Source organism: Microtus oregoni, unplaced genomic scaffold (assembly GCF_018167655.1).
Source record: "Microtus oregoni isolate MIOR12 unplaced genomic scaffold, Mior012 000019F_ref0000042, whole genome shotgun sequence".
Lineage (NCBI taxonomy): Eukaryota > Metazoa > Chordata > Mammalia > Rodentia > Cricetidae > Microtus > Microtus oregoni.
In genome coordinates, this window is record NW_024543078.1 from 39,102,693 (window position 1) to 39,122,161 (window position 19,469).

Genomic DNA, 19,469 nt, shown 5'->3' on the forward strand with positions numbered 1-19,469 from the left:
AAACAAAAAAGTCCTAGAGAAGAAAACTGCATCTCCCTGTGGTGGTGCACTCTGGAGAAATATATAGCCCAACTCAAAGAGCTCCGTGTGGAGGTACTCAGCTACCCCAGCCTTCCCACGAACAAGCAGCACCAGGCAATCACTTTCCAACCTCATCAAAAGTCCGGTAACTAAGGAAACTCCAGATTACAGCAGACACGAAGAGACATGAACCAAAAAGTAAGAAGTAGACAAGATGCTCAACAGGAGATGGTGACATCATCTTTCTTTGAATTCGTGTATACAACAGATGTAATTATTTAGGAAGAGGCCATTTGAGACCAACGTTTACAAAGCTGGTCAGGGCAGATTCATCTTTACAGTGGAAGAAAATAAACTTGGGGCTCTTTTTAATTGTATTTTATTTTATGTGTGTGGGTCTTTTGCTGTCCTATGTATATCTGTGCCTGTTGCCTGTAGAGGCCAGAAGAAGGCACTGGATCCACTGGAATTGGGAGTTATTACAGACAGTTGTGAGCAGGCATACGGGTGCTGGGAATCCAACCCTCTGGAAGAACAACCAGTAGATATCTCAAGAATGCAATATGATTTCTAGAAAATAGTCATATGTTTGTAGCGGGTGGGTGATTGGATAATATTTAAAGAAGTGGGGGACTGGAGAGATGGCTCAGAGGTTAAGAGCATTTGCCAGCTCTTCCAAAGGTCCTGAGTTCAATTCCCAGCAACCACATGGTGGCTCACAACCATCTGTAATGAGGTCTGGTGCCCACTTCTGGCCTTCAGGCATACACACAGAATATTGTATACATAATAAATTAATATTAAAAATAAAATAAATATTAATTTAAAAAATATTTAAAGAAGTGAAAATAACTGAAGTATTCAACACCTGATCCATCTCTCCAGCCCCAAATTTGGGGCTCTGAATAAGAGCATCTTTCTGTGCCTTGCTAGCTCATGCACCTCAAAGGAAAATGTGCGTTGAAACAGGACCCTTGTATTAGACAGGGTTCTCTAGAGTCACAGAACTTACGGAATGAATCTCTCTAGATATATATAAAAATGGGATTTATTGGGATGACTTACAGGCTTCAGTCCAACTAATCTAACAGTTGCTGACTGTCCAAGAATCCAGTAGTTGCTCAGTGCACAAGGCTGGATGTCTCAGCTAGTCTTCAGTACATGCTGGATCCCAAAGAGGTAGGCTTCAATGCCAGTGAGGAATGGATGGGCGAGCAAGGTGGGGGCAAGCAGGCTATGATGTAGAGAGCTTCCTTCTTCCTGCCCTGTAGAGGTTTCCAGCAGAAGGTGTGGCCCAGATTAAAAGTGTGCCTCCCCACTTCAAGGTCTGAATCAAAGACCTAAGTCTTCCAGTCTTAAGATCCAGATGAAGGGCGCGTGTCTTCCCACCTCAGAGGCCTAGACTGGAAGTGGATTCGCCCACTTCAGACTAAGCAGAGAGCCTCTCACAGGTGTGCCCTCCATTTGTAGTCCACCCTAGATATAGGCAAGCCGACAACCAAGAATAGTCACCACAACCCGCTACCTAGTCCAAGCTGGCCTCAAACTGGAGTTCCCCCTGCCTCAGCCTCCCAACAAGCCGGGATCACAGGTGTGCATCATCACACCTCACCTGGAATTACTGTAATCCAACTACAACCCGCAGCTCACAGTGCATCATCTGTAGTCTTCCTTCTGCGAACTCCACAGAACGGGGAGGAAAAGTCAGGGAAACGACTTGGGTTTCCTTCTTTTGTCAAAATGTCCAGCTGGCATCCCCCACCCCAGTATTATTTAAGCTGGCATCCCTCGAGCTCTGACCCAACCGTCTAATGAAAACCATGCATCACACACCTCAGCTGAAAGAACTCACAAAATGCAGATAAATGGGCCCACTGGATCGATCCTGGCATTCCGAGAAAAGAGCTTTTATAGCCTTCTAGATTGGGGGCGGGGGAGCTCTTTTGCTTCTGTCTTGGAAGGAAACAAATTTACAGAGCTCCCCCTAAAAGGACCACAGGCTGTATCTTTCTTACCACCAAAGACGTCTCATTGATTAGAGACAGTCAATTTCTCATCTGCAGAGGCTGAGAGTCCCTGCAGCTCCCTGACACAGGGCACCCAGAGGCCTCCCCAGCAACTCAGTTCAGGATGCCCAGAGGACACACAGATCCCCAAAACTGGGCACCCCGCAGCCACCACAGCAACTCAACTCCGGGCATTCCCAAGGCCCCTAAAGATCCTCAGTGAGGCACCTGGGAGCCCCCAGAACCTCGACACAGGGCTTATGGAAACTTCACCAAGAACTTAATGCAAGGTACGCGGAGGCCCACACGGGTCCTTGCACAGAGCACAAAGGGGTTCCTGTAGTTCCCGGGCACGGAACATGCATGCTCTGGAGGAATGTGGGCTGTGAGGTCACCTCTGCATAACTGGTCACCAAACACTTGTGCCTCTGGCTAATCCTGGCCATTTACTCTCCATAAAGCCTGCTGTTTCTCGCACAATGCTGTGGACATCGCCGGCCTGGGAACTCCCTGGGAGGAAAGCTGCACAGGCTGAAGATGCAGTCTTTCTCAACTCTGCACAAAAAAGTTAAAGGGTGCAAAGGTTATTTCACACCAGGGCTATGAGCCCGTCCACTAACACACAGATAAAACCGGCTCGGCTACGTCCACTCACTCTCACACTGCCCTCACACTGCTGCCTCCCACAGCGCGACCTTCACCTGAGTCCAGCTCTAGTGGCCCCATCCAGACAGCTTGGTTGCTGCCATATGTCATCCTAAAATGTATTTTTGGTTGTTTTTAGCTCTATAAAAAGGATGTCATGCGTATGTGATATTTTGAGGCTGGTGTTTTGCACTTACCACGATGCTGTGGAGACTCGTTCACACCCTGTCCCACTGTGACTCACACCACAGCCCAGGCCCAGGATGGACACTTCACGGTCCATCGGCCACAACCTGGGGGACACCTGGTACTTCTGGGTTCTTCCTGTCCTTAGCAGGGCTTCATGAACTCTTGAACCCTAGTATGTCCCCCGAGGCAGGGCTAGCTCCAGCAGCTGCTATTAATCAACCGCACAGCAAACTTTGTGCCTTCAAACAGCTGAGCTTAGTATCTCACGCCTAGAGGGCACAGGCACAGCAAGGCATCCCTGGGCTTTCTCATGGCCCAGATCTAGTCACACCGCACGTGAAAGCCTCCACTTCCATTCCCAGTAGGCAACACTGCCTCTCTGGCCCTCCATCGTCCCATCTCCCTCTAACCCCACCTCCACTCCCACTTCCACCCCCCTTGCCTACCATTGGGCACTTGTAGTTGCAGGACCTTCCCAAACAATGGGGAAACCCCACACTCCTAGGGACACCTGATAAGCAGCCAAAGTTCCACTGGTTCACCTGCCATACAGTGTAACATAGTCACGGGCTCCAGGGGGCATCTGAGCACCATCGTTATGCCAGCTGCCAAGTGTTCTGCTACACTACCCTGCTCAAACCCCAGCAGCCTGTGGTCCCAGGCCCTCTAGTTCCTGCCCCAAAGGACTTCACATGGCCAGGGGAAGATCTCTCATGCCACTGGGTTTCCTACACAAGGTGGATGTGAGAAGAGTCAGGAGCCATTCAATATGACAGTTCTGGCTTTGTGCCTGTGACATTATAATGACACCACATCTTCTAGCAAAGGAGAATGGCTCTAAGTCAGCTCACAGCCCCAAAACAGGGGCCTTGGTTTCTGGGTTCATGGAGACTCTTGTCACGTGAATGGTCACCGCACACCACGGGGTTTGAGCCAGTGTCCTCATGCTGACACCCACCAAGGCAGCAGGAGGTGCACACTGTTCTCTGTTCTTCAGACTACCCAGCACCCCCCGCGACGGCAGTATAGTGCCGACACCAGTGCCAAGGATGTGGCCAGCCACCATGATCACTAGCTTCCCGTGAACATTACAACTTCAGTCAGCTGTGAAAAGCTATCCTCCTTCCAAGAAGTGGATAAATGATGTGGCCTCCCAGTGTGAGACACCATCTGTGCAGAGCTGGGAGGACTCCAGCACTCCCCAGTCACCCTGAAATTCCCCTCTTCACTCAGATATGAGCACGCCAGCTCCTACCTGGGGCCCCAATTATTACATACGTGGTACAAACCATAAACACTTAGGCGTAAGGAACTGTGACTCAAGTTCAATGCTTTCTCTCTTCTAGACTTTAAAAGAAGAGGAAGAAAGGAACTCAGCTACAATAACTAACATTTTCTGGAAACTCCTTAACCATGTACTTACTTCCCAAGATGGCTTTATTTACAAGAGACAAATGGCAGGATCCCAACTGTGCAGGCCACTTGAGGGTAAACTCTTCTACCTGACAAAGTGGGAGGGACCTGTTATATGCCACATGTGACTTCTGGGTCCCCATGTGCCTAAGGTGACAGGTTACTCGTTCTATGCCAAGGAACCATCTCAGCAACTATTCTGTGAACTCCTCTCACTTGAGGACATCACCATGGGTGGGTGCAGACTCCCTGCCAATTACTCCAGCGAGCTCCAAGGTGGGTTGCTGCAGGGTTTCAATTGGAATCAGTCTCCCTAGGCCAGGGTCATCCTTGAATGAGTCATGCTGGGTACTGGCCCTGCAGCATCCCACGGCTGCTTCTGTGTAGGCAGACGCTGGAAGGCTGTCAGTGAGAGCATAATCACAAAAGCCAGCAACAAGGAAAAAACCCAACAAATGAAGTTCTCAAACCAGAGCTATTCATCAGAAAGACAGTCACTTTGTCAGTATTTTATAAGGGGATTCATGGGCCTGTGGAACGAAGCCACAGGAAGACAACAAGCAAGCAACATGAAGAGGGAGGAAGTGGACAGATCATATCAGCCAGCCAGCACCAGCCTTGCTGAAGATGGACATGGATGGAAAAACACTAGAAGAGATGTTTTTTTTTTTAAATTAAAACCTGCCAGGTGAGTGGCATATTCCTTTAACCCATGACATAAGTCTGCACCTGGCAGTGCTGAGAGAGGTACCCCAAGTGCTGCAGGAGCACTGGCCTGGCTTGGTTTGGGGACCACAAGGGGAAGACTTTGTGGCACTCAGAGTTAGAGATTCCCAGCCTTACCATCCCACTACTGGTAACACCCACAGAGTTTCCCTGGTACCAGCAAGAATATCCAAGAATTCTGGAGTCAAGAAGGAGAAGTGTGCTCTACGGGACCCCACCTGACCCACCTGATCCCAGGCTGCTCAGCTCAAGAGCCCTGGAGGTGGAGACTGTGTTTTAAAGCAAAGCTTCCTGCTCCCAGGGGCCAGTACCTAGCTGCTGGAACAGAAGGTGGCCCTTGGGTCTTTTGAGGGTCTCTGTGTTTGCTTCAAGGCACAAGGGATCTGGCTGTCACCTTGTAGTTGAGGAGACTGAGACCTGGGGGAGGCCAGAACAGTTCCTGGGCCCCTGCACTGAAGCTGTTGGCTTGTCTAGTCTCTGTGGCTTAGCCTTTCAGCCAGAGGCCTTCTAACAGCAGAGCTGGGAAACAGAACTGCATATAAAGACTAACTGTCAGAATTCCACCAGCCTTGGCAAGCATAGCTGCTCCTGATGCCTCCTCGCAATGCTGAGACAAAAGTCTAAAGCCATCAAGACCACAAAAAAAAACAAAAAAAAAAAAACAAAAAAAAAAAAACCTAGCACCCAGCCAGTGGAACAAAGAGTACTCCGGTCCTATCAGGAGTCAGCTCTGAGTACAGAGTAGCCACCAAGATCTAGATGTGGCCATCTCTCTCCAAATACACAAAGACTCAAACTCAAAGAAGGAACGCTTATTCCTGATTTACAGTGTTGAACAGGCCATCTGATAAACTTCTGCCAAGTGTCAGGTCAGCCTGGCTTTTTCAGAAGCCTCAAGTTGACGCAAGAGACATTGAGGTCAATATCAGTGCTAACTATTCCAACAGCGTCAAGGACAGGTGACCCTAAAATAGCAATTGTACAGAGCTGTCTAAACCAAAGACCTTATTCCCGGGAGCTTCTAGTGTTTCTAGTGTTGTAGCTAACACCCTCAACCATCCCTAGTTAGGGAAGAGCTCCTACATAAAAACACCTGTCCAGCAGAGTTATCAACCCTGGCCACTTGGACCAGCTGAAGAGCCATCCCAGCTTCTAGGGACCACCGGGTCAGCTGAGGCCTTCCTTAAGCCTACACTGCAGCCCAGCCTTTTCTATATCCAATCTTGCCTCCTTCCCTTCCTTCCACAAGGCTTCAGCAAATGTCCTGCATACCAACCTCCCTCTCAGAGTCAGCTCCACAGAAGGCCAGGGACCACACACATACACACACACACACACACACACACACACGCACACACAAGTGTGTGTGCACGCATTCTGTACCAGGCTTCCAGGCTCTGTGGCAGGCAGGCAGCTTGCCAATACTAACACAGACTCCAGTCCCTTGCCTTGGGAAATGACAGGCAAATCTCTTTCCACCACTCCGTAGAGCCCAGGAAGCATCTGCAGCTCACACCATCCAGGAGTCTGGCCAGGTGGGCTAGCTTTGTTCACACACGACAACAGCTAATCCAAGAGTGGTTCCTCCACAGCACAGCTGCTCTTGCTGATTCTTTGTGCTGCTGTGCACCCTGTCGCTCCCAGGGCTTCATTGGATGGCATCGTCCTGCTCTCATTCCCCTCTCCTCTGCAGAAGTTACCTGCTCTGCACCTGTTACCCCAGCATTTGCCCTGCATTGATCTGCACAATGAAATCATGGTCTGGAGTCAAGCATCTTAGGCAACCCACATCAGCTACACCCCATGCAGACCTTCACCGCCTTCTTGAGAGGCACAGACTCCCATCATTCCACACAGCAACTGCTACTTAGTTGTGCCCACGTGCACCCAGGCATCTCTGCCCACCAGCACTCTTACCTCCCACGCCTTCCTTCTGACTTTGATTTCTTTCGGAGACTATTTTCCAGCACTTCTCCAGCAAGGATTTGGGGGTGGTTCCTTTTTTGTCCCCATCTAAAACTGTCTTCCATTCCACTCTTCTTTGAAAATTACAGCTTAGCTGAGACCAGGATTCTGCTCCTCCAGCCCAGAAGATCTCATCCACAGACCTGTGTTCTGCAGTGTGAGGGAATGGGTTGTGTCCCCAAATACCCATGACAACTGAAGACTTGGTCTAGAGGATGGTGCTATTGGGAGACGAGGGATCTTAAGAGGCGGGGCTTTAGTGAGAGAGAGACACCATCCAGGAGTCTGGCCAGGTGGGCTAGCTTTGCTCACACACGACAACAGCCAATCCAAGAGTGGTTCCACTGACAGGACCATAGCCTCTCTAACTTTATGGTTGACAATGAAAGCTCCTGCACACACACACGTGCATACGCATACACACACAATAAAGTGCTTGTCTTCCAAACAAATGGGGTCACCCAATGTTGGACTTTTGTTCTACTTTGCTTTCTGGTACTGTGATAAACACTATGACCAAAGCAACTTGGGGAAAAGAAAAAACTTCCTTCATCTTACAGTTTATAGTCCATCACCCAGAGAACTTAAGGCGGGAAGTCAAGGCAATAGCTGAAACAGAAGCCATGGAGAAATGCCACTCACTGACTCACTCAGCTTGGATTCATACACAACTCAGGCCTATAGGCCTAGGAGTCACACGACCAACAATGGGCAGGGCCCTCTCACAACAAGAAAATATCTCACAAGTTTGCCTACAAGCCAATCTGATGGGGTCATTTTCTCATTTGAGGTTCCTTCTTCCTAGATCACTACAACCAGCATAGACTTAAACCTCCAAAACTGTAAGCCACATAAGTTTTGTCTCTTTATGACATGGCTGCTTCTTACCCACAGTTCCGCTGATGGATGTCTTTGGTACCACTCACCCACCTGGGATTGGGGCGTACTGCACTCCATCACTCAGTTCAGGAAACACCATGAGCTAAAACACCTCCTCCACTCCATTCTCCTTCCTGAAATCCCACTTGACACCCTTTGAAAAGGCTACCCAACCCTAACCTCCCATCCTTCGGCCTAAGCCAACACTCCAAGTGCTTCCTAGGATATCTCTGTGTACACACAGAATGTGCCCTCCTAGAGAAGTGACCAACAGCCTCCAACCAATGAGGACTGGTAGTCTCAGTGCCCTCACAGTGATGCTGTGCTATGTGATTTCCATGCTGAGGCTGGGATGCACAATGCCCCCTTTGCTCTGCTACCCAAAACCTCCCTTCAGAACATCTCCACTTAGGGCTTAGGGCTCTGTAAGAGAGCCTACCCCAGCATGGACACACAGATCCTGGGTTCCATATCCAGTACTGGGCGGGGGGGGGGGGATCTCAACTGAGCTTCCAGCAGGATAAGAAACCATAGAACGCTGCTCAGAAGCCACCTCACCAGCCCCCAGGGAACCGTGAGGTCTAGCCGAACTATCCTGCCCAGGCTAAACATCATCCCCTGGACATCTTGCCCAGCCACAGCTTCAGTCCCTGGAAGATACTGCCAGAAGAAGCTTCCATAGAAACCCTCCCCACCCGGGCCCATGTCACCAGCCTTGGCTCTTACTCCTAGATCTATAGGATTAACCTCTCTTGCCAGGTCAGAACTTAGAACCTGTCCCTGTGCCTTTTTCTCGTATTTCCAGACAACTGTGGCAGGGTAGGGCTGTCCAGCTACAATATCTACCCGAGGGTCAGGAGCCAAGTCTGTGCTTTCCTTTTACCCTCCTCTCAGAGGTACTGCCTGGCCCTTCAAACATGCCAGTCCAAATTCCAACTCCTGTCCTGCCCACTCCTAGTTTTCCCCTTCACCATACAGGGTCCACCCACCCCTATTCAGACTCCTGGTCCATCATTTCTCTCTATCAAGAAAGAGCCCCCATTGTCCTTGCACCAAAGTCACCCTCCTCAACTGCCAGTCATGCTTCTTTCACCAGCGAGCCCAGAGTGATCCCCAAAGGCAGAGCTGACTCCTTCATGATCCCCACCTCATACCTAATGCTGCAGACACAGATATCAATATGGCCAGATTCACCTACATCTCAGGTGCCCCTTGCAATGATCATTCTGCTCACTGCTGTGTGTCCTTTCACTATCCCAGCTGAAGGGTCACCTCTCTGAGGCTTGCCCCCCTACCTCAGGGTCAGACCAATGTGACCCAACAACATCAAGATTTCCTATGGGCTAGCACCCTCTGTTCCTATCCTACTCCTGAAAGACTGCAACGGAGCTAAGCTATACTCAGCGGAGCAGTGTGTGTGTTGTGTGTGTGTGTGTGTGTGTGTGTGTGTGTCTGTCTGTCTGTCTGTCTGTAGAGATTTGATGGAAGTAACAGTAAAAATCAATCCAAGCCACACCATCCCTTCACTTACATCTTTTAGAAGCCCCAGGTGAAGGCCCACAGCTGCCCAAGCAGACAGAGAGGCTAAGAAGGATGCAAAGATCCTCCTCAGAGTTGTCTCCAGAGGTGACCCCACCAGCAGGGATGGCAGGGAGCATTTGTAGATGAGTAGACATCAGCTATGAAACCAGAACAGCAAGTGCCTCAAGGACCAAGACCAAACATCTTTTCCTTGGTTGTCTATTAACCTCAAATAGTGCTATAGGGCCAGTAAGATGGTTAAGTGAGTAAAGTTCTTGCCACCAACACTGACGACCTGAGTTCAAGACCCGCACTCCTCTGTTGACAGACACTGGGCTATCCCCACCTTTAGGCTGTTTACTATTCATGGCACTGCCAAGAACATGAGTGCGCCCTTTAAAGGAGCCTAACTGACATTTACAGTTGATAATGTTCATAGATGGCTTTTCAGTCATAATATTCCTAAAAATAACTGGAACAGTCTCAGACACTGACGATTACTGCCTCCCATCTCCCTGAGAAGCGAATGCATCAGCCTGTCTTCTTGGCATGGGGAGTGGGGCCCCGCTGGAGAAACTCACCATAGCAGAGGCAGAGTGCGAGCCATGTGGAGCTGGGAGGACCTCCACGCTGCCACCTCCTGCCTCCAGCGAGGATGAAAACAATGAGAAATTGAAGAGCTTCAAATACAGCAAGGGAAAAACCATCCATTCATCTTACCCAACTACTCTACATAAATTACCATAATAGAAAATGTTCTATTCTACTTCTCCTTAATCTATTCAGATCACTTGAAAAAAAATCTATTCATTTTTGTCTCTCCCCTTCAAACACTTGGATTGCCCATCAATATCTAAGTTTCTTTGCAACCCAACTGTGGAAAGTACAAAGTAATTGTCTAGCCAAATGGGACCCATTTAAAAGCTGATAGCAGCCACACTTCCTTCCTGCAGGAATGGGACTTTGCTGACATGCAGAGGACAACAATGGTTTCTGTCCCAGCTCTGAGGTCTGACAGGCCTCGGCTCTGCCTCTTCATGCTGTGAGCCTGCACCAAGCTCGCTCGTCCTTTCCATGACATCTCTTGTAAAAGTGAAGTCCACTGGGATAGTCTAAATGCTAAAGAAACAACCCAAACCTCTGGGTTTGATTGAGAGAAGCCTGTCTCCCCACCTACCAACCATGAACAGGTGGGATGCAGATGGCAATCCAAAGCTATCGCTATACCAGAAGACTCCTGCCCTCGCGAGACCTGCCGCCCTGCAGCCTTGGGGTCCTACCCTGGATCCTGAGCCTCCAGCCACCAAGCAGGAGGCATAAGCCATGGGAGGATACCTTGAGAGACTTGGGGCCAGGCTTGACAAGATGACCCATTACTGCCAGTGACTGCCATCAGCCCTAGCCATCCCAGCCACAGGAAGGTGGTGCCTGGATAGGCAAGTACTTGGCAGCCAGCATCGCCATCCTTGGGAAAGAGGTGTAGTAGCCTCGTGCTATACTGCAGCTCTCCATGGCTGAGTCCTTCGGGATTCTTGGAGTAATCTGTACCAGGGTCTGCTCTTGGCACCAAAAAAAAAAAAAAAGGGCAGTGGCAGTGGCGATGTGCCCCTGTGGACTCTTTCACCCTCACGAGAACCTAACAGAAGCAGTTGAAGGCTCTGATAGCCTCTGGGCTCCTGCAGTAAGACACACCCTCTTATCCTATCTATGAGTTAGCTGTGGCGGAGCTACCACCATGGGTCTTTGCTCCCAGCAACTCTACATGGCAGCTCCCATCACCTCCACCAGACAGCTAGGGAAAATAAGGCCCAGAGCTAAGAGGCTTAGGGCAAGGGTTCGCTACCAGGACCAGGCAGCCTCTGCTGCCTTGTCTCTGGATCCAGTGCTACATAGTCACGGAAGCCATGGTCAGAGCAAAGACTCGGGACAACTTAAAATGAGAGGAACTCCTAAAACTCACTGAAATGTAAGCATCTGTCTCTCTCTCTGAGCTGGGATCAGCTCACTGTCACACACCTCTGCAGGACACAGAACACACCTGCACCATGTTGCTGTCAATTCTGACAAGTCAGAAGTGTGCCGCACTGATGGGCTCTTAAGCGTGCATTTCACTACAAAGAGAGGCATAGCTGCTATCCTGGGCATTCTCGGTGTACCAAAGCGGGCACTAAAATTGATTTAAACAGCATCTCTCCTCTTAAGGGTGAATGAAAGTGAGCACTGCCCCATTTAGTGTGGGGAAGAGTATACACCCACATGACCTTCCTGGATGCCAACTCCAAATAACAATTAAGTGAAGCTCAGGACTGCCAGCTCTGACTCGCCCATTTAACAGAAACCACATCACACATTTCCAGTAAGCCTGCTAGTCTGATTGGGAACAGAGCCTGAGCAATGGCAGAGTCCCACCGAAACAACACTGGCCCTGCCTGCAGCACTGCCTCTCCCTCACCCAGCAGAGTCACAGGAGCTGTGAGGCCCCACACTCCCACTACAGAAACCACAGGAAAACCTGTGAAGTGAGACCAGCTTCCTGCTGAGAGATCTTGCTTGGAGAAGACCAAAGAAGCCACTTCAAGCTCCTTAGGCCTGCCTAGCCACAGTCTGAGTGCTGAATTTGACAAAGGCTCTGGAAGGGGTCTGGGATGGAGGCAGATGACAGGAACCACTACTCTCCTGTCCCAGCCCTAGACTTGCCCCACCCACTACTGCACTTCCAGGTACCACACACCCATGGCCAGTAGTCAAGGAACATGTGAGTAGGAGGCTTGTGACAGGAAGCCAATGGGATGGTCTGTGCAGAGTGGGCTCACATTTGAAAGGGCCCTAAGTGTGGATCTCATCTGTAATATGAACCCTGGATGTTTGCAAACAGTATCTCAACGCCACTCAGTGAAGGACTGCACGGAAACTCCACAACAAAGGAGCAGGCATGCAGCTCAACAGCCCCTCCCCTGGTAGAGGTTTAGAGATGAAACAAGAAGGCTTTTTGTGGGGCACATGGCTGAGTATGGAAACTAGACACCACATCCACCATCCCCATACCCTTGACAAGCACCACCTGCCTGCCAATCAGTTTCTCCTCAAAGAAGGAAACTATAAATGCATCCTCCGTGCACATCAATAAGCTCGCCATGACAGCCCAGACATCCCACCTTAGCCAGGGTTCCAGTCTAGGATCCTACCTTACGCCAACCTCCTCCCTCCTGGTAGCCAGCAATATCCACCCAGGTCGGTCAGAGAAAGTTACAGCCAAGCAAAGAACAAGATAAGACCCTTGTTTCCAAGGAGGGCACCAACTGCCTCGCCTTTCTGAAGCATATGTTCTGAGAAAGCCTCTGCCTGCACAAAGTGCTCCAAAGAAATGCCTCTGAGCCCCTACCGCCTGCCTTTTCCTCGCAGCCTCCAGAGTCAGAATACCGTGAGCCTGATAGGTCTCCATCAAGGGGTAAAAGGAGCTATTCAAAGGCTTATTTTAAGAAAATCAATAGAAATAAAATGCCTTGAAAATGTCATTTTAACATCATCTATTGTACTATTCACTGGGTATGCTTTTCACCCAACTTAAGTAGTTTTTAGTGCTTCAGAAACCAAAACTTGTATCATGTAAAAAAAAAAATTCTCTAAGCATTTCCCATTGCTTTTTTGAACTGTAGGAATAACAGCATTTTTCATAATATTTCCACCACATGTAATGAACAAGGTCTGTGTGTGTTCGGTTTAAACCAAAGCAGGAATTACATTTCAATATGGTTTAAATAGTAGGTCTAAATAGAAAAGTGGAAAGGGAATTATGTCAGCAACAATCTCCTCCAGACTACTAGTACTTAACTCTTCCAGACCCAGAATCTTCTGAGGGCCAACTCTGTGCTCACTTGCGTCAAAATATGTTCAATCAAGCAAGAAGGAGACATAAAATTCAGTTGATAATTGGAGGCAAAAATCTAAGCTTTGGTTTGAAAAATAAAAACTACAAGGATGACATAACACAAGCCAATGCTTCAAACAATCAAGACATTGAAGTCCAATGACAGATCTGGAACAAGAGATGGCTCATGATTAGACTGACCACAGGGCACCAGCTCCAGAGACGGCTGTGGCCAGAGCAGAGATCTGAGACAGAGCTGTGGCTCAAGTCCAGAGGTCAAGGACAGCATCCCACAGCTCTGAGGGCTGACAATGAGGAGGACTGCAGAGGGAGAAATCTGACCTACCTCTCCCTTCTGAAAAGGACCCCCCTTTGGGCTGAATCACCCAAGGTTACCAACTCAACTCTCCACTTGTCGTCGTGGGCTGCATTTAGAAAGTAGTTGCCTGCGAAAACAGGGAACTCTGTGGGTGCGATCCTTAACTTTGGGGATCAACCTCAAGGGAAGGCCACAGTAAATTCAGCTACGGATGAAAATCAATGGGGTTTGCAGGCACTGCTCTTTCCCTTCCAAACACTTAGGTGGTGGGCCACAGAACACACTTTTCCTTTCGTGGCACCGCTGGAAATGACACCTGGACACCCCCAGCGCCCCCGAAAGCATTCCCAGAGACAAGAACGTAGCTTAGCATGCAAACAGTCCCCTGTCATGTTATTGAAAAAGCAAATCCCTCCCCGCTGCAAGTTCATCACTAAACTTGTTTTGTTGTTGTTTGGTTTTATTTTTCTTGTGCTAAAAAGTCACTCAAATGAAAGAAAAACACTCCTTGTACAGATAATTCCGTGCAGGAGCTGCTGCATCTCCTGGCAGACTCACAAAGAGACAGCAGGAAGGACTGAGCACATGGAAGGGATTGCAGTAAAAAGAGGGCTAGACGTCTAGGGCGTGGCTAAGGACAAGCAGGCTCAAACCACACCCATCGCCCTGGTCGAAAGAGCCTGATAAAATTGCCCCACGACAAGAGCACAAACCGCTGCTGCACCTGCGTGCAAGAATCCAGAATACCCTCTGGCCAGGCCAGGGCTGATCAAAGGCAGCCTCACGTTCTATAAGCCATCACCCCAACACTCTCCAACCCAAGGAAAAACTTCCCGACCTCAGTGGCCAAAAAAACATGATCCTTTGAGGTCTCCCAAGCCTCAAGTGCCAGTCTTCCAAACAGAATGTCTCTCCTGAACGCGCGCGTCAGCTGACATGATTTTAAGGAAACCCCACTCCCGAGAGATCATTCACGGAGTCTGGGACAGGAACCCTAAACCAAAAAAAAAAGAAGAAAGAAAGAAAGAAAAAGAAAAAAAAGTGGCTAGTCACGGCGGGAGAAGGGTCAGTTCTTTGGGTGGACCAATGAGAAGGAGGCCTCTGACTTCCGAGACACGAACAAGCAGCCGCAGCACTGCTCCCGCCCTTGGTCTTTGCAGTGACCCCACCCAGGTCGTAACCCCCTGAAGACCTCCAGCGTTGACGTCCTCTGGCTCTGCGGGCCCCCAGCACGCAGCTTTGGATGCTGTGGGTGCGTCTTGGACCTTTGCTGGACCCCAGCTTTGCACCGCCCGGCCTTGAGCAGAGCGCACCGGGTCTTGCTCCGACCGCGAGCCCCAGGCAAGCGGCGGGGACGCAGTGCCCGCAGTGCGACTGGCGCAGCTGCCGAAGCGCGGGTCGCGCCGCCGGGACCCGACCCGGTGGAGCCAAGAGAGGCGCCGGCTAGCAAATCGCACCTCCGGCCCGCAGAGGCTGCGGCTCCAAGAGCCTTACCCAGCGACTAAACGGAGAACTGGTCAGAGATCCAAAAAGGTGCGGGCGGGTACCGTACCCGGATAGGGATGCGAAGTGAACCGAGGTCGAATCAGTCCAGTTTGGAAGGACCGAACCGCGGTGTGTGGGCCCTCTAAAGATACAGGAAGAAAGGGTCTGACCAAAGCCAAGGGATTGGAGAAGGGGAGTGTGGAGAAGGACGGCTCACAAGTGCGACGGGAAGGTGGGAGGGAGGCCCACTATCCTAGGCCAGAATAATTGTGGTGCGAAAAGATGAAGGGGCATCTGCGGTGCCGCAAGAGGCAACCAAGAGAAGTATGGGTTCTGAGCACGCAGGCTGGGACCAATGAGTGCGAGCTGGGGCCGAGACGAGAAAGAGGGTACATGATAATACACCCAAGCCGGAAAGGAACCCCGGTCTAGTACTGGGTTTACCAAAGAACAGTCAGTGCGCGCCTGGTACACGGTCTGTCCAAGTCGCAGAATCCGGGAAAGGGGCATCGCAGAAACCAGAAAGGGGGACTTGCACAGGGCCAGGGAAACGAGGTTTGTCTCACCAAGGAGGGACCTGCAGGATAAGGGAACTGGACCGAGAAAAGCGCGACGCGAAGGACGTGGTCCGCAACTGGAGCCACTCACCTTGGGTTTGTACAGCCACTTTCGGAACCTGTTCATCATCGCCGCGCCGCGCCGGCCCGGGCCGCGCTCCGGACTGCACTCGCCCGCCGCAGCGCTGAGCCCGGGCCCGGCTGCGGCACGGGGAGGACACGCAGGCAGGGCCGGGACCGGCTAGAGAGCAAGCGCTTGATCCTGAGCGCCTAGCGGAGTGCGGAGCAGCTGGCGGCAGGTGCGCGGGGCAGGTGCGCGGCCGGAAGGATGCTCAGCTAGCGGCGCGCTACCGACCCAAACCCGCGGGCGGGCGGGCGGGCGCGCGGAAAGGCGCGGGCTGGGCGCGCGGCGCCTCGCGGATTGCTGACACCCCGCACCTCCGCCGGTCACGGCCGCACATGCGCCGACGGCGCCACAAGCCCCCGGCCCGCCGCGAGTGGCGGGTGGGGCGCGCCTGGTGAGGCCACCAATCCGCGCCCAGCGCCACTCCGCACCCCGCCCGGAACGCGGACCCAGGGAAGGCGGCTCCGAACTACAGGTCCCGGCGCCCACCGCGAGCGGAGCCTGCCTGGCGTTGCTAGGTGACGGCGCCTAAACGACGCCCAGGCGAGCTGCGGGTGCGGGCGCTGGCCGGTGAGGGCTCTGGCCCGCGGCGCCTGGAGAGACGACACGGGGGCAAACGGAGGCCTGTGGAAGCCTGGTGTCCCGCAGGTAGGCAGGCAAGTGAGGGTGAGGGGCCAAGCGCATCCCATCCTCACTAACTCCAGTTCTCAAATCTTTGCTTACTATTTTCTGGTCTAGGCAGACTACTTTTGCGTTCTTCTTCCCACCTCCATGATTAAAGGTAGGGTGTTTCCACCACTTCTTTTTTAATCGCCACAACAAATGGTACCTTTTTTAAAAAGATAATTTTTCCGTGATGCATTACCTCCCTAGCAGTGCCATAATTGGGATCTGTAAACACACAAACACAAACGTAGTCAAAAATCTGAGAATTTATCACATGCCAAGAATTCAGCTGAGAACGTGTGATCCCACCTAAAGCTCCCATGCACAGACGAAGAGCGTTTGCTATAGGCAGTAGATCCCAAGAGCCCCCGGATGCACCTGCCCCCAACAATTTTTTCTTTCCCCTCACCCACAACCAGAGCCACCTCTCCCATAGGTCTGAAATGAGACAATGACAGGGACTTACCCCCGACCCAGCACGGGATTCCTGTTCTTCCCCGGATTCTCTGACCTCTATTTCTTTAAATTCAAAGGGAGTTCAGCCCTCCAGCCCCGGGAGAGATGTTCCCCTTGTGTTTCTGATTGATTTTCCCACTCCCTTCTGCTCTAAAAAGCAAACACCTATGGAGGTGTCTCCTAGCTCCAATTCCTTTCCACCCATTCTTTCTTGAACACATTCCCAGCCACTCCTCTGATGCACTTGACCAAAGTCTTCCTTGATTTCGGAGCTGCTAAATCCAATGATGGGTCTGAGCTCTTATCTCTCTCTTACTATTAGCAATACGTGACCCAACTGACTGCCTCTTGTGTGGTACAGCGTATGGACCCTCTTTCTGCCCCAGCAGCTCCTGCATCTTCCCTCAGCCCTGCCCGGCCTTGTGGCCCACCACTTATTTATTCCTTTAAGCTGCTCTGCTGCCCATTCCTGGGTGATTCAGGGCAACCACACTGTTTTGTAAACAGGTTTTTTTCCCCTCTGTCCTAAATGCTAGGATTCAGACCTGTTTGCCTGTTCTTCACTATTTGTACAACTAACAGACCACCTTAAAGTCAACATGTCCACAATTGTATGCTCTCCCATCATAAAAGCTGCTTCTGGAGCTGCAGAGATAGCTCAATTAATAAAGAGTTTGCTTTATTGCCTTATTAGCAAGTCTACCAGAACACACACATACACAAAAGCCAGTCATGGGGCAATATGACTCTGTGGTTAAAAGCACCGGGTGCTCTTACCAAGGATCCAGGTTCAGTTCCCAGGACCTACCTGACTACTCACAACTGCCTGTAACTCCAGTTCCAAGGAATCAAACCCCTCTTCTGACCTTCATGGACACTGCATGTTTCTGGTGTACATACATACATGCAGGCAAACACACATATACATAAGATAAATAAATCTTTAAAAAAAACGGCCAGGCATGGTAACAAACATTTGTCATTCCAGCACTTCAGAGGCAGAGAAGGTGGATCCCTGGGGTTCTTTAGTCAGACAATCTAACCTAGGTGGTGAGTTCCAAGCCAGCGGGAGACTCTGTCTCAAATACGAGGTGGGTAGTTCCTGAAGAGTGACGCTGAAGGTTGTCCTCTGGCCTCCACGTACAAATGCACACACTTGTGTGTGCTCCTATTCATATACACACATAAAAATAAACACAATTTTAAAAAAAAAGATGCTTCTCCCAAAACCACAATCTTCTCCAAGTGAAAACTTTGAGCAGACACACGGATAATAAGCGGTAATAGTGGATTAGTAAGTTATCTGAGGTCTGTGCATCATTAGCCAACTCCAAAGCATGGAGCTGTTCCTGTCTAGTTTCTGTGCTTCGTGGTTGGAAGTTATGGTCAGAATAAAGGCTGACCCCAGGGAGGTAAGTATATCAGGATAAGGCTTAACTACAGGCAACAACTGATTCCAGCATCATAGATTATTTATGTGTCCATACAAGAGGTGTGTGAAGAGGTAATCCTGGAGGTACAGCGGAACCAGTTTTTCTGGCTACCATCCTTCACCTCTTTCCTCAGGATTGAGGATGGGTGCACTGGCTTTTGCCATCACCTCCTGAGCCCACAAACCTGCTGGAAAAGATAAGAAAGGAATGGCTCTCCACTTCTGTTCGACACTCCCAAAGTTTATCCTCTAGGACTTCTCAGAGATGAAAGAACTTGTACGCATGGCCATAGCCAGCTTCCAGGGAGTCTGGAAAATGTCACCGTCCAGTCAGGCAGCAGTAGGTCTGAGGAAGAGTCGGGAGGAAAGAGAAAGCCATGGAGAATGGCTTGGTAGCCACTCTTAACAGAGTGGCTTTAGTCACGGGACAGGAGCGTATTTTCAGTAACATGAATTTGGGATCTCATGGCTGAGGCTGTTGAACTCATTTCTGATAGAAATGAACCCTCCTCACTTGCTTTAGTTCACTTTGCTTCAGCCTGCCTTCCAGGTCACTTCAAGTGAAAGGCCTGAGTCCCGATGAAAGAAGGAAGTTAAAAGGCCACATATATACATTAAAAAAAAAATCTATCCTCTTAGGAACCAAATTTCAGTTCTTACCTATAAGCTAAAGACTGAGGCACTCAGCATGCGACTCAGCAGCCACCTAACCACCTAATGCAGGAGAGGCCGGGTTCTGCTTGTAGCACTCAGAGTAAACAGACTTTTAAAATGGCACTGGCTCTAGGTGTGGCTCTGTGGGCAGGTTATCCCAGCACTGAGGAAGCAGAGAGATGAGGGTGGAGAGCGTGAGGCCGGCCTCTGCCACACATCAAGACCACCTTCCCCAACACAGAAACAAGAAGAAACAAAACTAAAATTGAGTCAGAAATCAGTAAAGCTGAGGTGCTCAGAGCTGCCTGAGGCTGTGCCCGTTTCCTACCCAAACCGTGATTGTTTTGCCTACGTTTTAGGTGATTTCAGAGGGGATTCAGGATCCACGAATCCTTTCTCTCGTACCCATCTGAGTTCACAGTGCACCTGCTCTTTGTCACAGGTGGATGTACAGGTCCCTGCAAGGCACCCCTGCCCCAGATGGCTCAGACTGGATAGTTAGAGACAGGCTAGGCTCTCAAGAGCTCCTTCCCACCTTCAGTT

The 19,469-nt window shown here is 50.4% G+C and overlaps 2 protein-coding genes across 4 annotated transcripts in view; one reads left to right on the forward strand and one right to left on the reverse strand.

Moving 5' to 3' along the window:
• The window catches only part of LOC121459848 (lateral signaling target protein 2 homolog), a 96,583-nt gene extending 80,435 nt beyond the window's left edge, over positions 1–16,148 (reverse strand). For 2 of the 3 annotated variants that reach the window (XR_005975982.1, XM_041669908.1), the window contains exon 1: positions 15,686–16,148. Coding sequence is in view for 2 of the 3 variants with exons in the window: in XM_041669908.1 (XP_041525842.1) it covers positions 15,686–15,724 (39 nt within the window). In the remaining variant the exon portion in view is untranslated. The remainder of the gene's footprint in view (positions 1–15,685) is intronic. The other variant, XM_041669906.1, reaches the window with a different exon arrangement.
• Positions 16,149–16,292: 144 nt separating this feature from the next.
• LOC121459734 (cilia- and flagella-associated protein 99-like) overlaps positions 16,293–19,469 on the forward strand; it is a 45,118-nt gene continuing 41,941 nt past the window's right edge. The window contains exon 1 of the mRNA XM_041669710.1: positions 16,293–16,366. The gene's annotated coding sequence lies outside the window, so the exon portion shown is untranslated. The remainder of the gene's footprint in view (positions 16,367–19,469) is intronic.